At 38.1% G+C, this 26,322-nt stretch overlaps 1 protein-coding gene across 1 annotated transcript; it reads right to left on the reverse strand.

Moving 5' to 3' along the window:
• Window positions 1-14,670: 14,670 nt before the first annotated feature.
• LOC130998119 (uncharacterized) lies at window positions 14,671-18,808 on the reverse strand. Its single transcript, XM_057923553.1, has 4 exons — window positions 18,292-18,808; window positions 17,748-18,209; window positions 15,337-17,670; window positions 14,671-15,221 (listed from the first exon to the last, which is right to left on the reverse strand). Exons 1-4 carry the CDS (start codon window positions 18,806-18,808, stop codon window positions 14,671-14,673), a joined length of 3,864 nt encoding a protein of 1,287 aa, XP_057779536.1.
• Window positions 18,809-26,322: the final 7,514 nt, after the last annotated feature.

Genomic DNA, 26,322 nt, shown 5'->3' on the forward strand with positions numbered 1-26,322 from the left:
GCCCTTCGCAATTTCTCTCCAAACATTGCGCGGCCCGCGCCGTGGGGCGGCGGCGCCGTGGACGGCGGCCGCCGTGAGCTCAGACTCCCAACCGACTCCAAATGATGCCGAAACGCGCGGTAACCCCCGATTCCTGCATACGACAGAAGCACACCCAAAAGGTCATCGAGCACGTGAAAAATAAAGCACAAAGGTACGAAACGAGCTCGAATGCACAGCAGGAAAACTCACAAAATCATCACAAAAAAAGGGCTAAACAACCCCCCCCACACTTAAATCCTTGCTTGTCCTCAAGCAACAATCACAACATCGACAGAAAATCCACCAGCGATTCTTCTCACCAAGCAAACACAAACCAATCCTAGTCTTTCAAGATATCAATGTTCCCCCAATCAAGTGTTCAAAGCTAAAATTTAAAAATGCAACAACAAGGTGATACAACTCAATCCGATCAGACCCAATTCTCCGCTAAGGGTGAATTTCCTAATGCAATTTCCTTTATAATCATATCTCATTCCTTTTTCATGTTCTTTCATTTTTATTTTTTATTTTTGGGTCAAGTTATTTTCGCTCTTAATAGATGAGCCAAAATTCACGAGATTGAACTTTTGAAGGTGATCCAAGATGTTCTCGTGTGGTTTCCCATACTCATAATGAAGCCATTAGAGGAGCAGAGACCCAGAGCTATCAAAAACTCAACAACCAACCAAACACTTCAACACAGAGAAAGATATTAGGAATTTGCACTGAAAACACTCCCCCTAGCTTCTACCAGACAAATCACGTCAAAAGTTGCTCATCAGGGTGTTGCACCAAAACCTTAAACTAATTACACTTCATTGGGAACAAAACAATCAAGAAAAACGAGGATAACAAACAACACAGACACAATCCAGAATCGCCAATGAACCACTATCAACATGCGATGCACTTAAAAACAAGCAAGAAAACAAGGCAAGGGGACCATTCGCCCCAACACAAGAAAGCCCAAGGACACAACAAGAAGACACCCACAGAATTTACAAATACCAACAAACGCCCCCCCCCCACACTTAAAATCCGGCACTGTCCTCAGTGCAAACAAAAAGAGGAGTGAAAGAGGAAACTTCCCTAAATACCGATCCAGTGGTGAGTCTGTAGTGTCCCACAATGTCTGCCTCTCTCTCGTCCAAAGAACAAGCAGTCTCCAACACAACAACCTGCACCAAGCAAAAAAGCAACAAAACAAGACACAAACAAAACGAAAGAAAAACGAAACAAGAAGAAGCAAGAAAACATGGGTTGCCTCCCATGCAGCGCTAGTTTTTAAGTCGCCAGCCCGACTAAGAGAACCCCTTAACCAAAATCCGATTGAAGCTCCAGCTGCCTTAGCGCCCTTGTAAACACATCTTCTTGAATTGCAGCTGCGGGTCCTCCACATGAGCGTTCCATGCTCATATCATGAGATGCTCCTCTATCCACCCATCCAAGGAGATTGAGTGACACAACCTCATCGAACTTCTCTTCCAGTAGCAAGGCAGACAGAAAGCCTTGCTCTATATCATCTTCCTCGTGCAGCTTATCCAGAGATTGCTGCTCAATGTCAGCCTCATCCTGCAAGTTGGCAAGGAATTCCTCCTCAATCTCGTCCTCCTCCTGTAACTTATTAAGGAATTCCTGCACAATACAATCCTCATCCAAAGCATCAAATGTTTCAACATAAGAGCAGATTTGAATTAAGGAAGTGGGGGTAGTAGGTTTTTGATCAAAAACAGAGAAAGTTACCGCTCTACCTGCCCCTACCATACTTACAGTTCCCGTACCCACATCGATGCGAGTATGGGTAGTAGCCATAAAGGGTCGGCCAAGCAGCACGAGATGCCCATTCTCGCCCCTAATCCCTTTTCCCACATCAAGTACAACAAAGTCAGCTAAAACACTAATCCCCCTCACAACCACCTCTACACCCTGAACAAGGCCTCGTGGGCTGCTAATGGAGCCGTCAGCTAGCTCTATCTTAATATTCGTGCCTTTCAACTCTTTATTTCCCAACTTCTCAAAAATATCAAGCGGCATCAAATTGACTGCCGCGCCCAAATCAAGCATTCCTAAAGCCTTTTCAACCCCACCTAAGCTAATATCAAAAATAAAGCTACCTGGATCTCCTTGCTTGGGTGGTGGTTGTTCTGGTGCAACAGTGACAGGTGGCAGTGGCTCACTGGGGCATTGGGTAGCCTTGATTGCTCGCACGGTTTTGCTTCTCCACTTCCCCGTGGTTATTGGGGTAGTTTCCTTGATTACCGCCACGGCATGCGCTTGACGCGGTTGTTTGTCCTGGTTTAGGAACTTCCCAGTTGGCTGTTCTTGCTGCAGCTGATTCAGGGCTCCTGTAAGTTGCCCAACTGTAGTCTCGAGACGCTTGATGGTAGCACTCTGAGACTCCATGTTCTGTTTGGTCATCTCCATGAAAGACTGTATGGTGTCCTCGAGAGACGGCTTCTGCGGTTGAGCTTGCTTCTGAAACTGTTGGGGAGCATTCTGGTATTGCTGCTGCTGCTGCTGCTGAAAATTCCCTTGTTGCATAGGAAACTGTTGATACTGCTGATACTGCGGGGGCTGCTGTTGCTGATAAGCTTGAGTGTAGTTCTGCTGCTGAGCTCTCCAACCCGAGTTGGAATTTTGTTGCCCTTGATTAAACACGGGCCTCTGTTCAAATTGAGGCCTCCCCGGATAGCTCTGAGCAGCATAGACCTCTGCTTCTCCTTCAGGTGTGAATTCCCCCATGCGATGGCACACGTTGGTTCCATGACCAAAATCGCCACATATTCCACATCCTTCTGCTGGTGGCGCGTGAACTGGTGGGGCCTCTGCCTGGTTCATCTTGAGGTGCTGAACTTGCCTCATCAAATCTGCTACTTGCTTCTGAAGCTCATTGTTGGGAGCTACTGCATTGGCTTCAACCCTCCTTCCTCTAACTGATTTCTGTTGAGAACTCGCTGCAAGTGTGTTGAAAATCTCCTTGAGCTCATCAGCTGTCTTCCGGGCAATGTTGCCCCCTGCTGTACTGTCCACCATAAACTGTGCCGTCTGAATCAATCCGTCATAGAAGAACTGCATCAACATGACGGGTGCTAACTGGTGCTGTGGGCACTGGCGGAGGAGCTCTTGGAATCTCTCCCAAGCCTCGTGGAGAGGCTCGTCAGGTCCTTGCATGAAGTTCATTATTTGGCTCCTAATCTCTTGAGTCTTGTGATTAGGGTAATACTTGAGCATGAACTTCTCACACGCCTCTCCCCATGTAGTGATGGAGTTCGGCGGCAGGGACAGCAACCACGTTCTAGCCCGGTCCTTGAGTGCATAAGGTAAGCACTTGAGTCTCAACTGGTCCTCGGTGAGCTCCAACAGTGGGAAGGTCTGCACTTGAGTGCAGAAATCACGGATGAACTGTAAAGCGTCCTCACTCGGCATCCCATGGAAAAGTGGCAACAAGTTCGAGTCGTTAGGCTTCAGATTATAATTCCGGACCGCCGTGGGCAACACTATCGCTGAAGTGCTAGTGTTCCCAATGACCGGCCTGGAGAAATCCCCCATGTATTGGACATTCTGCTCCGCCATGGTTTCTTTGTTAGGATTAGGCCGAGCTTCTTCTTCTCCTTCCGAGTGCAACGGAGGTGTATCCTCAACGGCTTCCAGAATGGGGTTGGAAGCGATTCTCTCTTCACAGTCTCCCTCTCGAGACTGTGATTCCACAAGGGTTCTCGAACTGGACTCGGACTCCTCCTCCAGGCTTAAAAGGACCTCACGAGGTCGGTGAATGTTGTCGTAGTAAGGTGCAAGCTTTCTCTTCAAGCTTCTACGTCCTTGCATACACAACACGAACAAACAAATCAAACGCACCGGAGGGAGAAAATAACCGAGTCAAAAGAAATAAGCAAAAGTAAACACGGAAAACAATGCAACACAATCAAATGCCTAAAGCCTTCCCCGGCAATGGCGCCAAAATTTGACTCATCCAAAAACACCTAACGGATGGACTCGAATTTATACGAGGTCGTCCTAGGGCGGTAAGGTGACTCAAGTCGTCTCTCAAGGAAAGCTTAGCAGGGCTTCGATCGTGCTACTCACAAGTAGGGGTGTCAAATCGGGGCGGGTCGGGTACCCTACCCGAAAATTGCGGGTACCCGACCCCGATATTTTGGAAAATATGATACCCGATACCCGACCCGACCATAGTGTCGGGTACCCTAATACCCGACGCGGGTACCCGGCGCGGGTATTAGGGTACCCGCATACCCGTGTATATTTAGGCAATTTTTGATTTTTCGATTTTTACCCTTTTTTTTCTCTTCTTATCCTATTAAATTTTAGTTGTTCACCCCTCACATTTGGAATCCAAATTTTGGATTAATGTTGATGTTTGTACTGTAGTGATTGTTCACCACTCACATTTTAGTTGTACTGTAGTGATTGGATTAATATTCACGTCTGTACTGTAGTAATTAAATTTTGAATTAATGTTCACATTTGAATTAATGTTCACGGCGAGAGGGTGGGAGTTGGGAGGTAGATTGGCTTGGACGGTGGGAGTTTGGGGTAGAAATTTTATGTTTACACGTCTGTACTGTAGTGATTTTGGGGTAGAAATTTAAGTTTAACTAATTACTATTATTAAAAATTAATAAAAATATATAATTTATATTATATTAATAGTAGATGCGGGTATCCGGGTATACCCGATACCCGACGGGTATACCCGATACCCAACGAATTTCAAATCCTAATTCCCGATCCCGACCCGGTTCCTGTTTATTGCGGGTATCGGGTACCCGGTACCCGATCGGGTATCGGGTTCGGGACGGGTAACCCGATACCCACATCCCGTTTTGACAGCCCTACTCACAAGAAACAGAAATAAAACCTAAACACTCTAATCGGGTAGATTGGGTCTGACACTCTCTCTTTAATTCTAGGCGTAATTAAATACAGCTTGTAAATTATCTAATGCAGAATCAACAGGAAGCATAAAAATCTATCTAGGCGAAAGATGGGAAGCAGATTAAGAACGCAGGAAAGCTAAAAACCTAGGGTTTTAACTAGCAATCTAGAAAGCAATAGTAAATCAACAATCATAAACACTAATTATCTAGGCGATGAAAACATCAAAAGCATAAATCAAATATCATTATCTAAGTGCTCGATTATCTAGGCAATGCAATAACAAGAAAGCTTGTAAAGATTAACTAATCAAAATGAAGAACTTACAATCGATTCAATGAAAACAACGATCTAGCGGAATCCACAAGTATCTAAAATGTTTCTATCTACCTAAACTAAGGGAAAAGGCATAAAATTGCGTCCGGAGGCTACTGGGGTAGGAAGTCCTCTTCAAAACCCTAAAAATCGGATTTTATAGGGTGAAAACGTAACTGCCGGAATTACACAGGGACGGCGGCCGCCGTGGGACGGCAGCGCCGTGACACGGCGGCGCCGTGAGCGCCCTTCGCAATTTCTCTCCAAACATTGCGCGGCCCGCGCCGTGGGGCGGCGGCGCCGTGAGCTCAGACTCCCAACCGACTCCAAATGATGCCGAAACGCGCGGTAACCCCCGATTCCTGCATACGACAGAAGCACACCCAAAAGGTCATCGAGCACGTGAAAAATAGAGCACAAAGGTACGAAACGAGCTCGAATGCACAGCAGGAAAACTCACAAAATCATCACAAAAAAAGGGCTAAACAGTGGGGTTTGAATTCGAGACCTCACTATTCACAGACATGAGGTCGCACCGCTTGGTGTCCCCTTGAGGACACTATTACACACTTTTTAGAAGCGAAAAAGTGTTGCACACTTTTACGTTATAACACACTTTTATGAAAAAAGTGTGTAACAGTATAGCATACACTATTACACGATTTTTGCGATTATTACACAATTTTTGAAAAGTATGTAACAGTATATTTTACACTGTTACACACTTTTTAACAATTAGACACTTTTACTTTACACATTTTTGCGAAAAAGTGTGTAACTGTATTAAGGATATAATTGTACATTTACATTAAAAATGCTAGTTTTCCCATATTTTTATTTAAGTTGACACTTTTTCCTTTTTTTTATACAAGAAGGGCTAATTGAGCCCATTAACTCTTACCTAAACATAAAATATCAATGTAAGATGGCAATAAATAATTATCAAGCACTTGCTTCTCCGCGGTTTACATGCATGCTAGAATCACCCTATATATCGAGATGAGTTTAATATGAGTAATTGATATTTTCTTGAATGATATTGAAAAGCTAATTAGCCTTGCAAGGAAACATGATGTTTTATATTGGTGTATTTTTTAGTTAAGTTGTTGTTAACTTTATCAGTTGTCTCCATCAAAAAAGAGAGAACAGATAACAGCAGATAGAGCAAATAGCAAGCACAAAAAGAAAGAGTAAAACTTTTTCGAGACCTTTAAGAAAAAGGATCTAGTTCAAATAGAACCTAGTCAGATGCAGATAGTTCTTGCGAACAACCTGCTCTGATACCAATTGTTAGGTCCTGAGGGTCTCGAATAGGTGTATGGGGGGGGAATACACCTATAGGCTATTTTTGACTTAATCTACTGACCTCAATCAGAGGGATCTCAGTCAGAGATCAAAACGAAACTTTACACGCAAACAAGGACTCCTGTTTTACTGAAATCAGTTTTGACCAACAGGGTTGACGACTGATACTGAAAGCTCTTCAGTAATGAGTTATCAGTTAAGTTACTGGAACTTAACTGATCCAAGTAAGGGCTTCAGTCGTGTTTGCAAAGATAGAAATGATATCACTCTTCCTTACTATCAGAGGATAGTTCAGTCAGATTGATATCATACGCAGCGGAAATTAAACTTAGTTTCGTAATAGCCTCGGTGGAGCAGGTTGTTGGATTAAGGTTTCTCTTTGCTGTTATTCAGTGTTCAGTTTTATCAATTGAAATAGCACAAGTAAGAATGTAAAACTGAAAGCTGTAAATAACACAGAGACTTTTACGTTGTTCGGAAAAACCCTTTCCTACATCCACGGTTGGTTGATCAGACCAACAATCCACTTCGCAAGTGCTTCACTGGTGCACTGCAAACCGTACCCGTGTGCTTGCCTGGTACACACAACCGTAAACTGAAGAAAACCCTTCTTCAGCACCCACACACCTCGCGTAGGATTTCCCTGCTAAGCACACCTCGTGCTCAGACTTTTCACTCAGAGTTCAGAGTACCTTCCTGAACTCCGAACCACTCAAACACTCTTATGGGGAGGAGGTTTGAACGAGTGCCAACTATACTTACAAAGAACAAGTTCTTTGAAGCAAGTTTGACCTTTGGCTTATGGGTAAACAGATATATGCCTAGGGTCTAAGAGAATGTATGTAATCAGCAGTGACTGATTTTGGCTTTGGAATTCTCTTCTTCGATTCAAGCTTTGGTGCGGTTAAGCTTTAGGCTGAGTAGCAATTTTGGTAGAGCTTCAGCTTATGTCGTTGAATCGGTGAAGGTTGAAGTGATCCTCGAGCGCTATTTGTAGGAGAACTCTTGAATAGATCCGTTGGCGTAAATCGTCCTCAAGATTTCTTCCGTTGGAGAGCAATTTGAATTTGGGCTGAGGCTTCAATCTTCGAGGTTCCTTGTCTGTGTGGAAACGGCTCTCTTTGATGGACAGGAGATGTGACATCTCTGAAAAGTAACCACCAGATAGGAATGACCTCTGCAGAGATAAGATATTCTGAGATCTCTGCATTTAATGCGGCTGTACTTGTGCGTACGTGGCTTCCTCTGAACGTTGGAAGATCAGTCCTAGGAGGAATGCTCAACTGATACTTGACTTTAGTATCAGTCCTTTGCGCGCATTAAATAATCAGTCTTCAACTGATTCTTCAACTGATACTTCAGTTGGTATCTGCAGTCTTCAGTCTTCAGTCTTCGTTCTTCAGTCTTCAGTCTTCGACACCGCAACTAAACTAGAAACGAACTCTAACACTTGAGTTCAAAACGATTCTAGTCTATTACATATAAGTCCTATGAATTTTGGTATCATCAAAACAAGGGTTAGGATATTCCACAATGTTCCCAACAAATACGTTCAGGGTTACAACCCCCTAATATTTAACATAATCAGATTAAATATATTCCATTTTTATTGAATTAAAAGTTATAAGAGACCAAAAAAAATTACTATGTTTTAATTAATTTGTATAAAATTAGTGTTTCTTTTTAAATATGACAACTTTTTTTTTTAATTAATGTATTATATTTTTTTGTATCCATATAATTATCTTTGATAGGTATTAAATTAAGCTCGGATATCTTTACATGTTTATTAATTTTTCAAAAATATCTGTCAAATACCAATATGCTTAATAGAAACTATTTTAATCCCTTAAATTATGAAAAGATCTTTGGTGAAATTATAGTTTTGGGTCCAGAATTTGAATCTCATAGGTTGATTTTTTTTTAATTCATTATTTTTCACACCAAATTCATAATGTTACATAGAAAATTCATACACAACTTATTTTATACGATAAATTGATTTAATTTGTATAATTATAGAACTCCTTATATAAGTGATACAATATCTATATATAGACATATGTTATATTTTTATTTAAATTACATTGGTTATATTAAAATATTAGATCACTTTGCAAAAAATAAATTTGATATCAAAATTTAATTTTATTAATTTATATTAATATTATAAAACATATATATGCACATTTTGCACGAGTCTAAAATCATATTCACCGCGCATAGCGCGGGAGGTACACTAGTTATATTAAAGGGGTAATTGCCTGTAAATTCCTAACGTTTACACGGAATTGGTTTTTGCACCTTTTTTTATTTTTCTTCTTTTAAATACCTAACCTTTAGTTTTTGTCTGGAATTTGTCCGGTGACCGGTTTTTACTGACACCAGCGCCGGAAATTACGAGGTGGCAGCCGGAATCGATGCGGTGACAGCCGGAAAGTGACACCTAAGCAAATTTAGGACATGTGGAAATAAAAAAAAAATGATAAAGAAAACATCCACATCATCATCTTCTCCATTCTCCCACCTCCCAAACCCTAACTCCCCCCCCCGCCCGCCGGCACCTCCTGCCGCCACCACACGCCGGCGCCGGCAGCACCTTCCCCCTCCCTAGACCCGTCGGCCTCCCCCTCCCAAGACCCCGTTTACCCCTCCCCTCCCCCAAAATCCCGTCAGCCCCTCCCCCATCCCCAGATCCCGGTGCCCCCCTCCCCAACCCCAGATCCCGCCGCAACCTGCCACAACCACACGCCGGCGCCCGCCGCCCCCTCCACCTCCCCAGACCTCGCCGGCCTTCTCCTCCCCCTCCCCTCTCTGAAATTTCGGCGACAGCAGCGGCAAAGCCGCCGCCATCGTCTCTCCCTCAAACCCCATCTCGGCACTACAACCCAAAGCCCTAAATCCCCAAATCCGACCCCCACCTCGGCACCGCCACTTCCCCCTCAACAGAGGCACCTCCGCCTCCGCCTCTCTCCCTCCACACCAGCACAACTCCCTCTCCGCCGCCCGCACCAACATATCCAAAATCCAAAAACTTAGAAAACCAAAAATTCGAATTCACCATAAAATTGCATAATTTTAAAAACTCAGACGCTGAATTTCGTGCGCCGCGTCGCCGCTGAAGTTCGGATTTTAGAGCTTGGATTCGAAGAAAACAGAGGGGGCTCGACTCTTCTCCCTCAAATTGTGTGCTTCTGTTTGGGAGTGGCGGTGGAGGATGAGGAAAGGCGAGGGGGCGGCGGTGGTGGTGATGGCAGAGGGTGGGGGAAGGGGAGGTGGCGGCGGTGGAGGTGGCGGCCGTGGGGGTGGCAGGGAGCGGCGCCGGTGATCGGTTTGGGGTGGGGGGAAGGGGGAAAACGGAAAAGACGATTGGGGGGGTTCATTTTCTTTTTCTTTTTCTTTTTAATTTTCTTTCCACGTGTATTTTTTATTTTAAATTTCTTTAGATATTTTTTTCATATGTCACAAAAGTGTCACCATGTTAATTTTCGGCTGCCACCTCATCAATTCCGGCTGCCACAGTGGCATTTCCGGCGCCGGTGTCAGTAAAAACCGGTCACCGGACAAATTCCAGACAAAAACTAAAGGTTATGTATTTAAAAGAAGAAAAATAAAAAAAAGGTGCAAAAACCAATTCCGTGTAAACGTTAGGAATTTACAGGCAATTACCTCTATATTAAAAAGGAAGTTTCCAATTTGAAATCACTTTCAAATTAATTTTAAAATTGAGTGGCAATTTTGTAGTTATAATAAAATTGAAGGTTTATATTTAAACTATATATTTTTCTTTTTATTTTCATTTTCTTTAACTTCTCATTTGCTGTTACATTTCTTTCCAAAATTGTGAAATTCGATTAATTATAAAATATTTAATATGCATATCAAATTAAAGATCACGATAAGAGATTTAATTTGATATATTTATGAAAATATTTGATTTAAAATGTAAAAATTAAATTTGTTTAAATATTAAAGTTTTATAAATTTCTCTCTCCTCTCTCATCTTTTTTGAATAAATATATTTTAATTCTTTTTAATTAGTATTTTATTTTAATTTTTTTAACTTATTTTTTTGTTTTTGTTTTTCATAATATCAAATTTTATAATTGTGAATTGTTTTTAATTTTTTCAATATTCAATTCAAATAGATTCAATTAAAATTATTTTTTAATATTATATTAAAAAGGAAGTTTCCAATTTGAAATCAATTTCAAATTAATTTTAAAATTGAGTGGCAATTTTGTAGTTATAATAAAATTGAAGGTTTATATTTAAACTATATATTTTTCTTTTTATTTTCATTTTGTTTAACTTCTCATTTGCTGTTACATTTCTTTCCAAAATTGTGAAATTCGATTAATTATAAAATATTTAATATGCATATCAAATTAAAGATCACGATAAGAGTTTTAATTTGATATATTTTATAAAATATTTGATTTAAAATGTAAAAATTAAATTTGTTTAAATATTAAAGTTTTATAAATTTCTCTCTCCTCTCTCATCTTTTTTGAATAAATATATTTTAATTCTTTTTAATTAGTATTTTATTTTATTTTTTTAAACTTATTTTTTTGTTTTTGTTTTTCATAATATCAAATTTTATAATTGTGAATTCTTTTTAATTTTTTCAATATTCAATTCAAATAGATTCAATTAAAATTAATTTTTAATATTATATTAAAAAGGAAGTTTCCAATTTGAAATCAATTTCAAATTAATTTTAAAATTGAGTGGCAATTTTGTAGTTATAATAAAATTGGAGGTTTATATTTAAACTATATATTTTTCTTTTTATTTTCATTTTCTTTAACTTCTCATTTGCTGTTGCATTTCTTTCCAAAATTGTGAAATTCGATTAATTATAAAATATTTAATATGCATATCAAATTAAAGATCACGATAAGAGTTTTAATTTGATATATTTTATGAAATATTTGATTTAAAATGTAAAAATAAAATTTTTTTAAATATTAAAGTTTTATAAATTTCTCTCTCCTCTCTCATCTTTTTTGAATAAATATATTTTAATTCTTTTTAATTAGTATTTTATTTTATTTTTTAACTTATTTTTTTGTTTTTGTTTTTCATAATATCAAATTTTATAATTGTGAATTCTTTTTAATTTTTTCAATATTCAATTAAAATTAATTTTTTTATATTTATAAGTATAATAATTGAATTAATATTAATTTTATATAAATATAAAAATTAAAAATATTTTTCCGTGCATTGCACGGGATCCAAATGCTAGTTATATTAAAAAGACAATTCCCAATTTGAAATCAATTTCAAAATTGAATGGCAATTTTGAAGTTATAATAAAATTGAAAGTTACTTTGTAAACTATATTTTTTCTTTAAATTCTTATTTTTTGTTTTATTTCTTTCCAAAATCGTGAAATTCGATTGGTTACAAAATATTTAATATGGATATCAAATTAAAGATCACGATAAGAGCTTTAATTTGATATATTTTATGTAAATATTTGATTTAAAATGTAAAAGTTATATTTGTTTAAATACTAAATTTTTTAAAAAAATATCTCTCCTCTCTCATCTTTTTGAATAAATTTATTTTTTAATTCTTTTTTTATTAAATTTAAGTTTTTCTTGTCTTTTTTTACATTTCATAGTATCAAATTTTATAATTGTGAGTTCTTCTTTATTTTTTTATTCAATCAATATTTCGTTGAAATATATTCAGTTAAAATTAAATTTTTATTATATTTATAAGTATGATAATTAAATTAGTGTTAATTTAATATAAATATAAAAATTTAAAATATTTTTCCGTTCATTGCACGGGGTGCAAATGCTAGTTAAAATTAAATCATTTACTTAGCTAGACATCTTAATAATTGATCAAAATAATATTTTCAATAAAAATAAAATTATTTATTTGACCAACTAATTAATTGACCAAATTTAATTGAAGGTGCAAAATAATTCAGGCATGGGAAAATACATATTATATCTACTCTTTTTATATATGTTCTCTGGTAATGATAGACTACTATAAATTCGATGCGGGATTGGAGAATATATGGATAAAAATATATGATTAAAATTAAGGAATAGCGAAAATCCGATAATCATACATGTTAATTTTTTTCTAAGAGAAGTACATCGATTTTATCTTATACTATCAGTTTAAAAGTTTATGTTTCATAATTCTAATAAAACTATTTTTATTCATACGGAGAAATGCAATTCTATATTTCTTCAAGTCATTTACTTAGCTTATTAGTATTGACATCTTAATAATTGGTCAAAAAAAATTTCAGTAAAAATAAAACTATTTTTTTTAGAGAATAAAACTATTTATTTAGTCAACTAATGAATTGATCAAATTTATTTGGAGGTGCAAATACTTGAAATATGGGAAAATACACATTGTATCTAATCATTTTATATATGTTCTCTAGTAGGCATAGACTACTATAAATATGATGTGGGATTGGATAAAAATAATTAAAATGAGGAATTAAGATGAATAAAATTAAAAAATAGAGAAAATCATATAATCATGACAATTTTTTCTAAGAGGATACATCAGTTTAAAAATTTATGTTTCAAAAATTATAAAAATCTAGCAAATGTTTTCTAATTATTTGCTCAAATATTTAACATATGGAGAAATGCAATTCTACAATTCTTCAAATTACGTCAACTTACAATTTTGTGAACTTAAATATTTTCTAATTAAAACAAATCAATTACTTAGCCAATTAGCATTGACGTTTTAATGATTGATCAAAGAAAAATTTTCAATAAAAATAAAACTATTTATTTGGCCAACTAATTAATCAACCAAATTTAATTGAAGGTGCAAAATAATTGATTATTAAAATGCGAAAAAATTTATAAAGAAGAAAAGAGAAAAAGCCTAAAAGAAACCCTTGAAAGCACAAGAAAAGCAGACTAAGGGCCGAGCCTCATTAAAACCTTGTCACAGAAAACCCAGTGGGAAAAACCGTGAAAAGGGAAAAGAGTACCCGTCTAAAAACAAAGGCAAAGGAGGGGAATAGCGGAAGGGAAAGTTTCCGGAACTCCGGCCTAACCATCGTCCCCAAACGATCCCGGCATTTCCCCCCCAAAAAACAAAAGAGCAGAGGCAAATGGCCGGAAAGAAGCCGTCGCCAAAGTGCCTACCAAAAAGGGCAACACGGCCGGAAAGACACCGTCGCCGATAGCCCGAAAAGAACAAACCTAGGGAGCGAAAGAAAGTTACATGGCCGGTTATACGCCGTCGCCATGAACTTTCGACTACATCCAAAACGGAAAAGCACACCAAAAGGATAGAAACACGGCCGGTTAGATGCCATCGCCGGTAATATCCCTCAAACGAAAAAAATAAAAAAATGACGCAAGGCTGCAAGCATCGGCCGGTGAGACTCTGTCGCCGGAACTAAACAGCTCAACCAAAAATCAAAGGAAGTTACATGGCCGGTGATACGCCGTCGCCAAGAACTTTCAACAACAACAAGCACGGAAAAGCACACCCAAAAGATAGAAACACGGCCGAAAAGAAGCCGTCGCCGGTAATATCCATCAAACGAAGCCATCAAAGAAAGACATAAGGCTGCAAGCATCGGCCGGTGAGACTCCGTCGCCGGATACTCACTTTCATTCGTCCACCACCAAGCCCACCAAATGCTCACGCAGCCATAGTCCCGAGCACTACCAGAGACACTGCCCAACCCAGCCACCAGCAGAAGTAAAAACGCCAAACCAGAAACCCGAAGCCAAGAACACCAAGTGTTCGAATAAAGACCCCAACGATTTGTCAACTTACAACAAACTCGAACCACCCAAAAACCGTTATTCCAACGTCCCCCAATCTTAAACCCACATCCAAAGCCCTGAGTCTTACCAGGGACGCTGACCAACTCAGCCACTAACAGCAACAAATGTTCCAAAACAGAAGCACAAAACCCAGAACACCAGTTGTTCGAAAAAATGCCCCAATGAGAATTCAACTTATAGCTATTGCGATCCATCCAACAAAAGAGCACCACTGAAGCACAAGCGTACAGCCCCATCCAAGAAGAACCCACCCAACCAAGGACAACAAAAAGAGCGCAAAGCATTCGAAGAAAGTCCCCATCGAAACCAGACAACCAGAAACTCAGCATTAGAATTTAATACGAACCCTGCTATGCGTGGCCAAATCAAGAGCCACGGCATTCTTAATATCCTCAATTGCAAACGGCCACCAGCCCTCGGAACGATTTTGATTTGCCATAATTTTCGCAGCCGTGTTTCCTTCCCTGTAAATGTGGGACACTTGAAAGTTAAAGTTCGAGAGCAAACTTATTGTTCTCTTCCATAAAGCCATGAAACGCCACGGGACGTCATTAGATCGGGAATTTAAAAGATTAACAATATAAGTAGAGTCTGCCTCAATCCAAAGGGAACGCCATCCTCTATTATCAGCAATATTAATAGCATAAATGGCAGCTAGTAATTCGGCTTCAAAAGCGAAACCGACTCCACCTTTAAAGTGGAAACAACCACGAACCCATCCAAAATTATCACGGAAGACTCCGCCAACGGCAATATTTCCTGGCGCACCCAACGCGGAGCCGTCAGTATTCACCTTTATCCAATGGCCGGCTGGGGGCCACCAATGGACCTCAATCATGGTGGGGGGGCGCCGCAGTGCGTGTAGAGACCCTAATACGTCTGAGAAGCAAATAATCCGTCCAAGAGTTACTGGCACAACCAAGCTTAGGAAAGTGAGAGTCTATTTCCTTAAACATAGATTTAAGAAATCCCGTAATCCGATTCGAATGAAAACCAACATCATTGAAAGTCGCTTGATTGCGACAGTCCCAAATCTGCCAGAGTAAATTCATAATTCCTGCTTTCCAGAAAGAGACCACTTGAGTGCTGAATTTCTCATGCCAAGCCGTGACGAGAACACTATGAATATCATCAAAAGACAAGTACTCCTCTTTTCCAAACCACGCCAAAAAATCAGTCCACACCGTCTTCAACGCCCTGCATCTCCAGAACAAATGATCAATGGACTCCTCATCCTGACAACAGATGATGCAGCGATTAGGGCCCGCCATGCCACGGCGAACAAGCCCATCGATCGTAGGCATTTTCTTGTGAATAATTCTCCAACAAATCAAAGATCGACGCTCCGGGATAAACTTTTCCCAAATCCAACGACCCCATCGGACCTCTGGAAAACGATGGTTCTGAGCAGCATAGGCCGAAGCCGCAGTCACCTTTCCAGTAACAGAATGCTTCCAGAAACGAGTATCATCTTCCTCCCCAATAGGCAGCAACAAAATATCCACTACAATATCCGGAAAATTAATGACAAAATCAGCAGTGAAATGCCAGATTCCATCAAAAAAATAATCACTAACCGCCTGAGTAAGGAAATCCATCATAAAAGGCGGAATATGAAGTTTATCCCACAACTTATACCATAGCCAATCATCACGCCAAAAGTATGTGTGCTCACCGGTCCCAACATAAGAATAAGATTGATCAATCAAATTATTCACATGCTCACGAACTCCCGTCCAGATCGGAGAAGACGCCAGATAGTCTTTGGCATAACCAAACCTTGTCAGATACCTCGTGCTCAAGATGGAATGTGCAAATTCAGTTCCTTGCACCAGTTTCCAAGCCATTTTCATCAGAAAACTTTTATTCATATTCGAGAACGATCTAATCCCCAAACCTCCTTCGACGCGGGAAGCACAAGCCCGAGACCAGCTAACTGGACAGGACGGTTTTTTGTTCACATTACCAGTCCAGATGAAGTTGCGACACTTCCTATCAAGGCTGTAAATAAGCGATTTGGGCCAGCGATACACCATCATCGAATGTGTAACCGAACTTTGTATAACAGATCGAACCAAACAGATACGCCCTGCCATCGAAAGATGCAGACCCTTCCAGTTGGAGAACTTGTTGACAATCTTGTCATAGATGGCCATGAAAAGTGAAGCCTTAATACGACCATTGAACAAAGGGACTCCCAGATAAGTGACCGGCATGGAACCAAGAGCAAAACCCAAGTCACGAGTAACGCCACTCTTGATAGAGGTAGAAACTCCAGAGCCAAAGAACACGTGAGACTTGGCAGAGTTACAAAGCTGACCAGAAAGCTCACCATAGAAGTCAAGAATCTCCTTGATCTTACGCGCATTTTTCCTAGTAGCTTTACAAAAGATCAAGATGTCATCCGCATAGAAGAGATGGGTGGGGAAAACCGACCCCCTACTAAAATCCATAGGGACCAGATGCTGCGATCTAACACAATTCAAGAATAAATGGCTCAGAACATCCTCAGCAATTCCAAAAAGAATAGGAGAAAGAGGATCTCCTTGTCTCACCCCTCTAGAGCAAGCAAAATATCCACTCAACTGCCCATTGTAAAGAATGGAGATGCGAGCAGAAGTAAAGATGATAGAAATCCATCTAATAAATCTCTCATGATAACCATTCACACGGAGAACCTGAAAGATGAAATCCCAACTCATTGTATCAAAGGCCTTATGAATATCAATTTTACAAGCCATGTTGGATCGACGACCCGTACGATTCATGCAACAGAACCCTTCCGACCCCAACATAATACAATCGTGAATCGAACGACCGCTTATGAACCCAAATTGATTCGGGGAGACACCAGCAGCCGCAACCACACTCAATCTAGTCGCCAAGATTTTCGAAATAATCTTAAAGAAGAAGTTCGAGAGGATGATAGGTCGTAGATCTGCCACAGAATCCACGATATCCTTTTTGGGAATAAGAATCAGAGTACTCGCATTACATCCAGCAGGCAAATAAGAATTGAGGAAAAAAGCTCTAACAGCACCAAAGATGTCGGCTTTGATCGTGTTCCAACAATTTTGGTAAAAAAGACCAGAGAAACCGTCAGGCCCTGGAGAGCTATTAGCATCCATACCAAAAACCGAAGCCGTGATTTCCTCATCAGTAGGAATACCAGTAAGAATGTCATTCTGCTCGTCAGACACATAAGGATCAATGATCGCCTCAAGCATCACTCTATCCACGTTAGCTCTCCCATCCCCAGTAAAAAGATTTGAGAAGAAATCAATTATGTGCTGTTGAATGGCCTCTGTATCGTAAGAAATTGAGTTTCCTATCCGAAGATGCTCAATTCGCTTAGAATGTTTACGAAACCGAATGAGATGATGGAAAAGGAACTGTTTCTATCACCATCAGTTAACCAAGTAGCCCTACTTTTTTGCTGAAGAAGGCTATTTTTTCTCGCCAAAAGAGTGCTTAAAGAAGCCTGAGCGTCGACCTCCTCGTCAAAATACTCATCGGTGTATCCCAGATTCGAAATCTTATTCTGAACCTCCATAAGCTTTTGCTGCCCTTCCTGAATTTGAATGTCAACATGTCCAAAAACCGTTTTGTTCCAAACGCGAAGATCCCCACGAAGTCTTTTTAGTTTGTGCATGATCTTGTAAATCGGACAGTTAGTATCCACCAAACCCGTCCAAGAAGAATCCACCATGTCCTGAAAATTAGGGTGAGACACCCACATATTGAGAAACTTAAAAGCACGTCGCCCATTATCCAAACCAGCTTTGCACTGTAAGACCAAAGGGAGAATGATCAGAGGTGAGACGCGGAAGAACATGAGTATTAATACCCGTCCAAAGATCAGCAAAACTGGAAGAGAAAATGGCTCTATCAAGTAAAGATTCCACATGGCAAGGAAAAAAGCGGCGACCCGACCACGTAAACCGAAGACCTGAAGTGGGCGATTCTATGAACTCAGTAGCTTCAATAAAATCGCAGAAATCCCGACAGGAACTTCGAGAAGGCGACACCGAACTCCGACGCTCATGCGCTCCCTTAACGGCATTAAAATCTCCAATGAAAACCGTGTTCCCATCCACAAAAGTGAGAAGCTCAATCCATAACGAACGACGAGCAAGAGAATCATTAGCTCCATGCACCACAGCGATACGGAAACTCTTCGAATGCCAAGTACAATTGGCAATAACCGTCTGAGCCGAAGAGTGAATAATCTGAGAACTCACCGAAGGATGAGCCAACAACCAAATATTGGAGCAGCGAGGCTGCCTACAATTCTGGTGACGAGGGACCAGATTTAAAGACCTCCAGAAACTCTGTCTAACTTTATGAAACTTTTTCTTAGGCTCGATCAAACCCAAGATCAAAGGCGAGAAGGAACGACAATGTTCCTTAAGAAGATCTTTGGATTCGTCCGTCAGGCCACGGACGTTCCAAACCAGGATATTCATAGAACTAATGGAGAGTCCTGGACTGGGAGTTACCCAGATCCGCTTCATTACCCCATTGCTTGTGAACAACGTTATCCATTGCACGCAAACTATCAGTGTTGCTATAATCCACCATGAAATCACGTGGTTTGTGTCCCGCCTCCACTGATTTCCTTAAGCGATTTTTAATACTCTCTTGTTGTATCTGTAGCGCTTTGTTATGATTACGAGCTGCCTGGTCTTGTCTAGAAGGACGACCTCGGCCTCGTTTGCGAGGATCCTCTTTCACAGCCGAGCCTTCAATCCCCATCGCATTCCCTGAAGACAAACCGTGTATCTCCTTTGATCCATCAATATCCTGTAAATCAACTTTCTCACTATCCTCAGTAGCCACCTGCTGTATCGCGATCTCACAATGATCGACTCCCTTCATACTAGAGGCCTGCTGCACCTCAATCTCACTGTGCCCTGCAACATCCACTCTTTTCTCTATCGGACCAGAAACAACTTTTTGAGTCGTAGAAAGTTCCTTTCCCGTCAATCTGTTCGAGTCATCTTTCTCATCCCGCCTCGGAGAAGGAAGTTCTTTATCCTGAACTATCATATTCTCCATCTCATGATGACTACCAACGTTTTGCTCTTGTTGTAAATCTTGCTGTGAATCTGTTCCAACGCCCGTGTCTTGAATTTCCAGATCATCGAGAACCTGAAATCTGTTCTCATTTGTCATCAGCGAATTATCCAATTCCATCCTCGTTTTACACATTGCGTCAAGGAGATCCGGCCCAGCGACTTCCTTTTGTTGTTCATCAGATTCGGCAGCAGGAACATCCTCAGGTTCCATGTTTTTTCCAGATGAGAGCTTGCCAACAGCATGCCATTCCGGCTCTTTTGGTTTGATTACTTCCTCAGCGGCCTTGGTTAATCTTTTTCCTTTCCGACACTTGTCCACCGAGTGCCCAGTTATTCTACATCGAGTGCAAAAGAGTGGAAGATACTCGTAGCTGAATTCAATATTAAAGGAATATTCACCATCATCAATGGCCATGGTCTCTGGCAATGATTGAGCTAAATCGATCTCAACCAAGATTCTCGCAAAGTGCGCAACTTCATCATCCATCGAATTACCATCGATTTTCAGAGGCTGTCCAAGCCATCGTCCAATACCTGCTAAAATTTCTGGGTGCCAAAAATCGACAGGCAAGTAATATATTCTAACCCACACTTGTGCTAACGAAGAAGATTCTTTATATGGATTAAAGTAACGAACCCAATCACGCAATCTAAGGGAGCCTGCGGGTAGATCCCAAATAAGATGAGATTTCGCAATAGCTTTATCCTCCTTATTGTGGAATTTTAAGGTATAATAACCTTTACCCATCGGCATTAAATGCCATGGAGAAGCGATGCTCCATAGAGATTGGAGTTCCGATTTGAGTTCCCGTGTAGACCTTGGTTTTTCTGCTTTATGCATCATGAATCGACCAATAAGCGCATGCTGAAACTTCGAAGCTTGAAGGTTATGAATTTCTTTCGGAACTTTCAGAATTCCAGTTTCTCCTTGTCGAACCGGGCGAAGAGCACGAAAGATATGTGCTGGTAGATCAGGTTTCTTGACACGTTGTGGTGCCGTAACGTTTGCATAAGAAATCAAGGGAGCAGCGTCCTTACTGGTCCCTGTGAATGAAGGTTTCGTGTGTTGCACGTCAGAAACCCTAGAACTAGGGTTGACAAGAGGTCCCGTTGTTGGAGGAACCGCAGGCCTTTGGAAGTTATTCGACACCGGTGGAAGGTTTAGGCCACCCCTGTCAGCCGACGGCGGTGGAAGGGAAGCGGAAGACATGAACGGCAGAGAGAACGGGCAAATCAACGGCGGCTAGGGTTAGGGCTTGTTGAGAGAGAAAACGTCATACTTTTCATTTGAAGGGTGTGTTCAAATTGAAGGTGCAAAATAATTGAGGGATGGAGAAATACACATTATATCTAATTCTTTTATATATGTTCTCTAGTAGTCATTGACTACTATAAATTCGATGTGGGATGGGAGAATGTATAGGATTAGAATGATTAAATGAGGATTTAAGATAAATTAGAATAGAGAATAGAGGATATGCTACGTAGGACCTTGAATGAATGGGAATCCTTGAATATGTAATCTATTAAATAATAGATAGATACTCCCCCCTCGAAAATAAGGCCCAAAGGAAAGTGACATGATGTTTAAAAAAAATGTGTTATTTATTTAGGGAGTGAAGAAATAGGTCCAGAAATTAAGTGAAAAAATTAATTAAGTTAGTGAGAAACTTCAGCGTGCTTCTAGAGATGAATAATTTACCTTGCTATAGATTACTAGTCTTTGATTACTTTAGCAGTTATAGATTCGATCAACCTTAGAATATTCTAGCTTATTCCTTCATACAGTTCGAATGTTAAATAAAAATTGAACTAACAAGCCTAATAGCCGAAAGATGAGTCGCAGTGTTAGGGAGCAATTTTCGACCAGCTCTATAGAAGGGGGCAAAATTATGCTTTGTTGTGGTATCGTAATTATGTGCACCCTTATCCCTTATTTATAGGTGTTGATGGACTAAGCTATTAATTCCTAAATTCATAAAACATAAATAAAATTTTAAATATTTACTAAACAACTACTAACATATAAATACACTTGCCATTTAAATAGTGGGGGAAGCCAAAAAAAAAGGCATTAGATGTCGGAACTTTGGCGTGTTAACGCCATTAGCCGAAGACAAACATCTTCGATGGCTAATGGCGTTGAACGTCGAATTTGTGACAATTAATGTCATTTTCCGGCTTCCCCCACTTCCTACTCAAATATAAATATTTTGTTTTTTTTTTTGCCTATCAAACACAATTTATTCGAAAAAAAAACATGTTTTAAATAAGTAAATTGTACTCAAATCCAACAAACTACAAATTCATAACATTATAATAATGAATTATATATGTTAAAAAAGTTGAATTCTTACTTGGTTTGAAGAAGAAGCCATGTGGCCGTTTGTGTAGAAATCTCTTATCTAGCCGTCGAATTCGACACTCCCACAAGCCGTCGAACACACATGTTGGAAAAGTACAAACAAAATTGAGACATTAAGGGTACTATAATACATATTTAGCATGTTTGTTATAGTGATAGATATTTTTCATAAATAAGTTATGAATGTGAGTATTTTAAATTCGCGTCTATTATTTTTTGCATTCTTAATTTGATATTTTATGTTCTTTTAACCCGATTTTTCACCTTGAATAGGTTGTCAAAGCAAAAAATCTGATGGTGGTGATTGGTGAAGGCCTAAGCTTTTTGAAGGTCTAAAGTTTAAATGGCAATGTCACTAACAATTTCATATCCATTCTAGGATAACACGAGTTTTAATAAAATAATTGATTGTATTTATAAGTGAAAAATATATCTTATTTTTATGAGAATATTAAAGTGATTAAAGTGAAATAATGGTTTCATCTTTTATAAATTTATATAAAATAATTTTACTAAAAAAAACATAAAATTGAAAAATAGATTAAAATAACAAAAAAAAATGCATAAAATTGGAGTATGAAAAAGAAATTTATTTGAACCGTACAGAGTCACCACCACCTCGCGTAGGTGGTCCCATTATTAATTAGATAATAAATAATTCATAGCCACATTTTCTTTTTTGATGCACATAATTAATCATACACATTTAAAAATGGATATTTACCGTAAAGTACAAGAATTTTCAATAAATTCTAATTTTTCCCATGACCTTTAAAAAAAAAAAATACACAACCTGATTTTTCCCCAAGTATGAAACACTCTCAAATAGAAGCCGATTGTAGGACTTTTTTTATATATACTTAGATACTGGTGCCATCATAAAGCTGATGTACACGCTTAGATATTAAAAAATCTAAGTCAAAAGCCCTAAAATTAGCTTTATTTGAGAGTACTTCATTAACGTGGGCAAAATCAAAAAAAATCGAAAGATTGTGTATTTTTTTTTTCAAATTTTAAAGGTCATGGGAAAACCCAGAATTGTTGAAAGTTCGTGTATTTTACGACAAATATCCTCATTTAAAAAATGTGTTAATACCTCTAAATAACTGTTTGCTTAAGAAAAAGTTAATAATATCCAATAAGAATAAAAATATATTAATTCCAATTAATTTTATAGTAAAATAGTAATTTTATAGTAAATAGAAATTTTATAGTAAATAGAAATATTACATTTTTAAATCAATTTTCAGAGTTTATATAAAAATATTACAAACAATAATTTAAAAATGTAAATATCATAATTTTCACACTAATAACGTCAACTAATTATTTTAATTGATAGAATAACGTCAACTAATTTCACAATTTTAAAATCTATCAAATTTTTAATTTTTTTATAATTAAAAAAATATGCTCGCTCCGTCTCACGAATCTTGACACGTATTCCTTTTTGGGCCGTCCCACAAATCTTGACACGTTTCTAAATATAGTAACAACTATTACCCTCTCTCTGTTACTTTATCATTTTCCATATCCTATTTTATCACTTTATTACCTTCTCTCTCTTACTTTATTATCTTTTCTCTCCTACTTTATCACTTTTATACTTTATTATCTACACACTTAAAACACTAATTTACAATTCCTTAATTCTCGTACTGAAACCAAACGTGTCAAGATTCGTGGGACGGAGGGAGTACTAGCATATTTATAAAAGGGCATTTTTTATAATAATAATAATAATGACTAGCATTATTATATTTTTATTTATGTGATTAGAATCCACTTTTATTTAAGTAAAATGATTATTTTAATATAAGCCTCTTTAAAAATATCGATCATACATACGCCTGCGGACAAATCTCAAACAAATCGGCATCGTCTTCTATACGTTTGATTTAAATCCGAAAAATAGGAGAGATGACCAAAATTAGAAATATAATACCAACGAACGTGCAAAAATTGCGTTACAGTTAAAACATAAACCAAAATTTAACCAAATTCTCTACAGATGCATAAATTTCTATAAGTTTGAATAAAGTCAGAAAAATACAAGAGCACATGGGAGAAGAGTTTTGAGCAGGTCGGCAGCGTCTTGTGGTGAAGACGACTTCTCTTTAATTTTGTCAATGGCCTTAATAATTTCGAATACCAGCCAGAAGTAGATCCATCTATTAACACTTTTAACAAAGGGTTAATTATAGCGTTGTCGGTGGACTAACTGCTTGGCCATCTGCCAGCTGTGGATCTTGGGCTCCTTGATTGGATCATTCGTTTCCTGTGATCTTGAAATTGGTCTCCGCTGTCACTTTCTGGCCACGCTCCTAAAACTGTCACTTTTTCTTTCTCTCTCTCTCTTTCTATATGTCGTGGTTTGAAATTTCCACGCATTAAATGAAAATAAACTTCCAGGTTAGAGTTGGCACGGAGATTAAGAAAACTGAAAAAAATATTGTGAGTGGGATAAAAGGGTAGTTGACCAAAAGTGATAAAAGTGTTATGGGTGGGCCCATAAGTGATAAAGAGTAGTAAATACTGAATATAAAAGTGATAAATATAATGTGGTGTGAGCCCATAAAAGTGATAAAGGTGTTGGTGTATTTATGCGCCAATAACACTTTTTTTTTCCTTGGAGAAATTGGGGAGGGGAAGCAGTGGGGTTTGAACTCGGGATCTCACTGTTCACACACAAGATGTTGCACCACTTGGTATCCCATTGAGGACAAGTTTTGTGGAATACACATAAATTTTGTGTTTTATAAGTTACGATTTTGTGGAATCTTTTTTTAAAAGAAAAATTGTCAAATCAAACTAATTAATCATCTGTAGAAGATTGTAAGATGCTTGTGATAGTTAGGTACAAATTAAAATCTATATAAGTGTATGTACGAAAAGATAAATTGTAATTTAATTGTCATTGAAATATAGAAGAGTATGTACGAAAAAATATAATTCAGTGCAAGTTAAATATATAGAAGTGCATGTATTAAAAGATAAAACGCAGTTCAATTTTTTCAAAGATAGGAGTGCATGTACTTGGGACAAATACTAATTTGGTGCAAATAAGGAAGAAAAAATTTCACTTCAAAGGTATAAGTGAAAATAAGGAAGGAAAAATGGTGAACTTTTCTTTTGTATAAAATGTGAAAAAAGAAATGAGGCATTTAGAAGTATAAATTTTTGTTATCTCTCATTTTCTTATGATAAATTTATTCACTAAAGTAAACGCACCTTTAATAAAAACTAATGTGATGCCGTCTTAATGACTAATTACGTAGTATTTATAAAAAAATTTAAATACTACAAAAAATTTGAAGAGAGAAATAAATTTTTAAAATTGCATGATAATAATTCGAAGATGAAACCTTCAAACATACGTCTAGCATTTGAGCTTAATATTGAAAACATAAAAAGATAAAGAAGAATTCACAATAATAATAATTAATATTATGAAAAGGCAAAAAATAAAAATAAGTTAAAAATGAAAATAAAAAAAATTGAAAAATAAATTTATTAAAAGAAAAAGATAAGAGTGGATATAGATTTTTTTAAAAAATTTAACCTATAAATAAATATAACTTTTATATTTTATTATAAATGTAATTTATAAATAAAACCTCAATTTTAATATAACTACACGTTGTTTTTTTAATATCTTATATATATGTGAATATGTATTAATACCGGTTAAACCATGTTCTTCTATTGAGAATATGGTTTGGCTAGGAGTCTGATATATGCTTATAAGCTTATTGAAGGTTAGGTATACCTACTCACCACAATCTATCAGTTGGGTATTAGGTGGAGCTAGCCTATCGCTCTATGCTCTAACACTGAATGAGAAATGTACAAATATCTGACGAATTGAATGACAAATGTACGATTCACGTCCGATAAATAAGATGTGGCCAAACGTGTGATCGTTACTTATTTAAATCTTTTTCATCATTTCTTTCTTTTAATTTATATACTTATTTATTTTGAATTGGACTCAACATAATAAATATCTTTGATATCGCGCAATTTTTTATATATATTTGATGAAATATTTAGCTGACATATAAATTTTATTAAAAAAGAAAGAAACAAAAAGAAAAACTTAGACCCATGAGAGCACAGGCGCAACTGATGGTCGGGCCTCGTTAAAACCTCTTAAAAAAAAAGAGGAAAAAGAGTGTCCGTCTAAAAAAGCAATCAAAACTGGCAGTGAGCGGGAAAGGCCCACCTCAAAGGCTCCGGCTGAACCATCACCTCTAGGACGCTCGGCTCACCCAACCAGAGACAAAGGAAACAAAGAAATAGCGAAAAAAAACCCAAAAAGGGAAAGCACTCCAAAGCTCAACGGGAGAAACATGAGCGGAGCAGGAACCATCGCACAAAGAGATCCAAGAGAAGGACCGTGCAGCAACCAGGACCCAGCATCCACCTGCAACAACAACAAAGCACCGAAGAGAAAGCCAGAATAAAACACAGAAAAGCACAGACAAACCCAAACACGCACAAACACCAAAGAAAGAGGTAAAAATCCCCACAAGCC

This window comes from Salvia miltiorrhiza, chromosome 8, assembly GCF_028751815.1.
Source record: "Salvia miltiorrhiza cultivar Shanhuang (shh) chromosome 8, IMPLAD_Smil_shh, whole genome shotgun sequence".
Classification (NCBI taxonomy): Eukaryota; Viridiplantae; Streptophyta; class Magnoliopsida; order Lamiales; family Lamiaceae; genus Salvia; species Salvia miltiorrhiza.

Coding starts and splice junctions, on each gene's coding strand:
- LOC130998119 (XM_057923553.1), bottom strand. CDS start 18,808: ATGAATATCCTGGTTTGGAACGTCCGTGGCCTGACGGACGAATCCAAA. Junction 18,210..18,291: donor CATAGAATCGCCCACTTCAG/GTCTTCGGTTTA, acceptor TTTCTCTTCCAG/TTTTGCTGATCTTTGGACGG. Junction 15,222..15,336: donor AGCGACTTTCAATGATGTTG/GTTTTCATTCGA, acceptor TTTGCTTCTCAG/ACGTATTAGGGTCTCTACAC.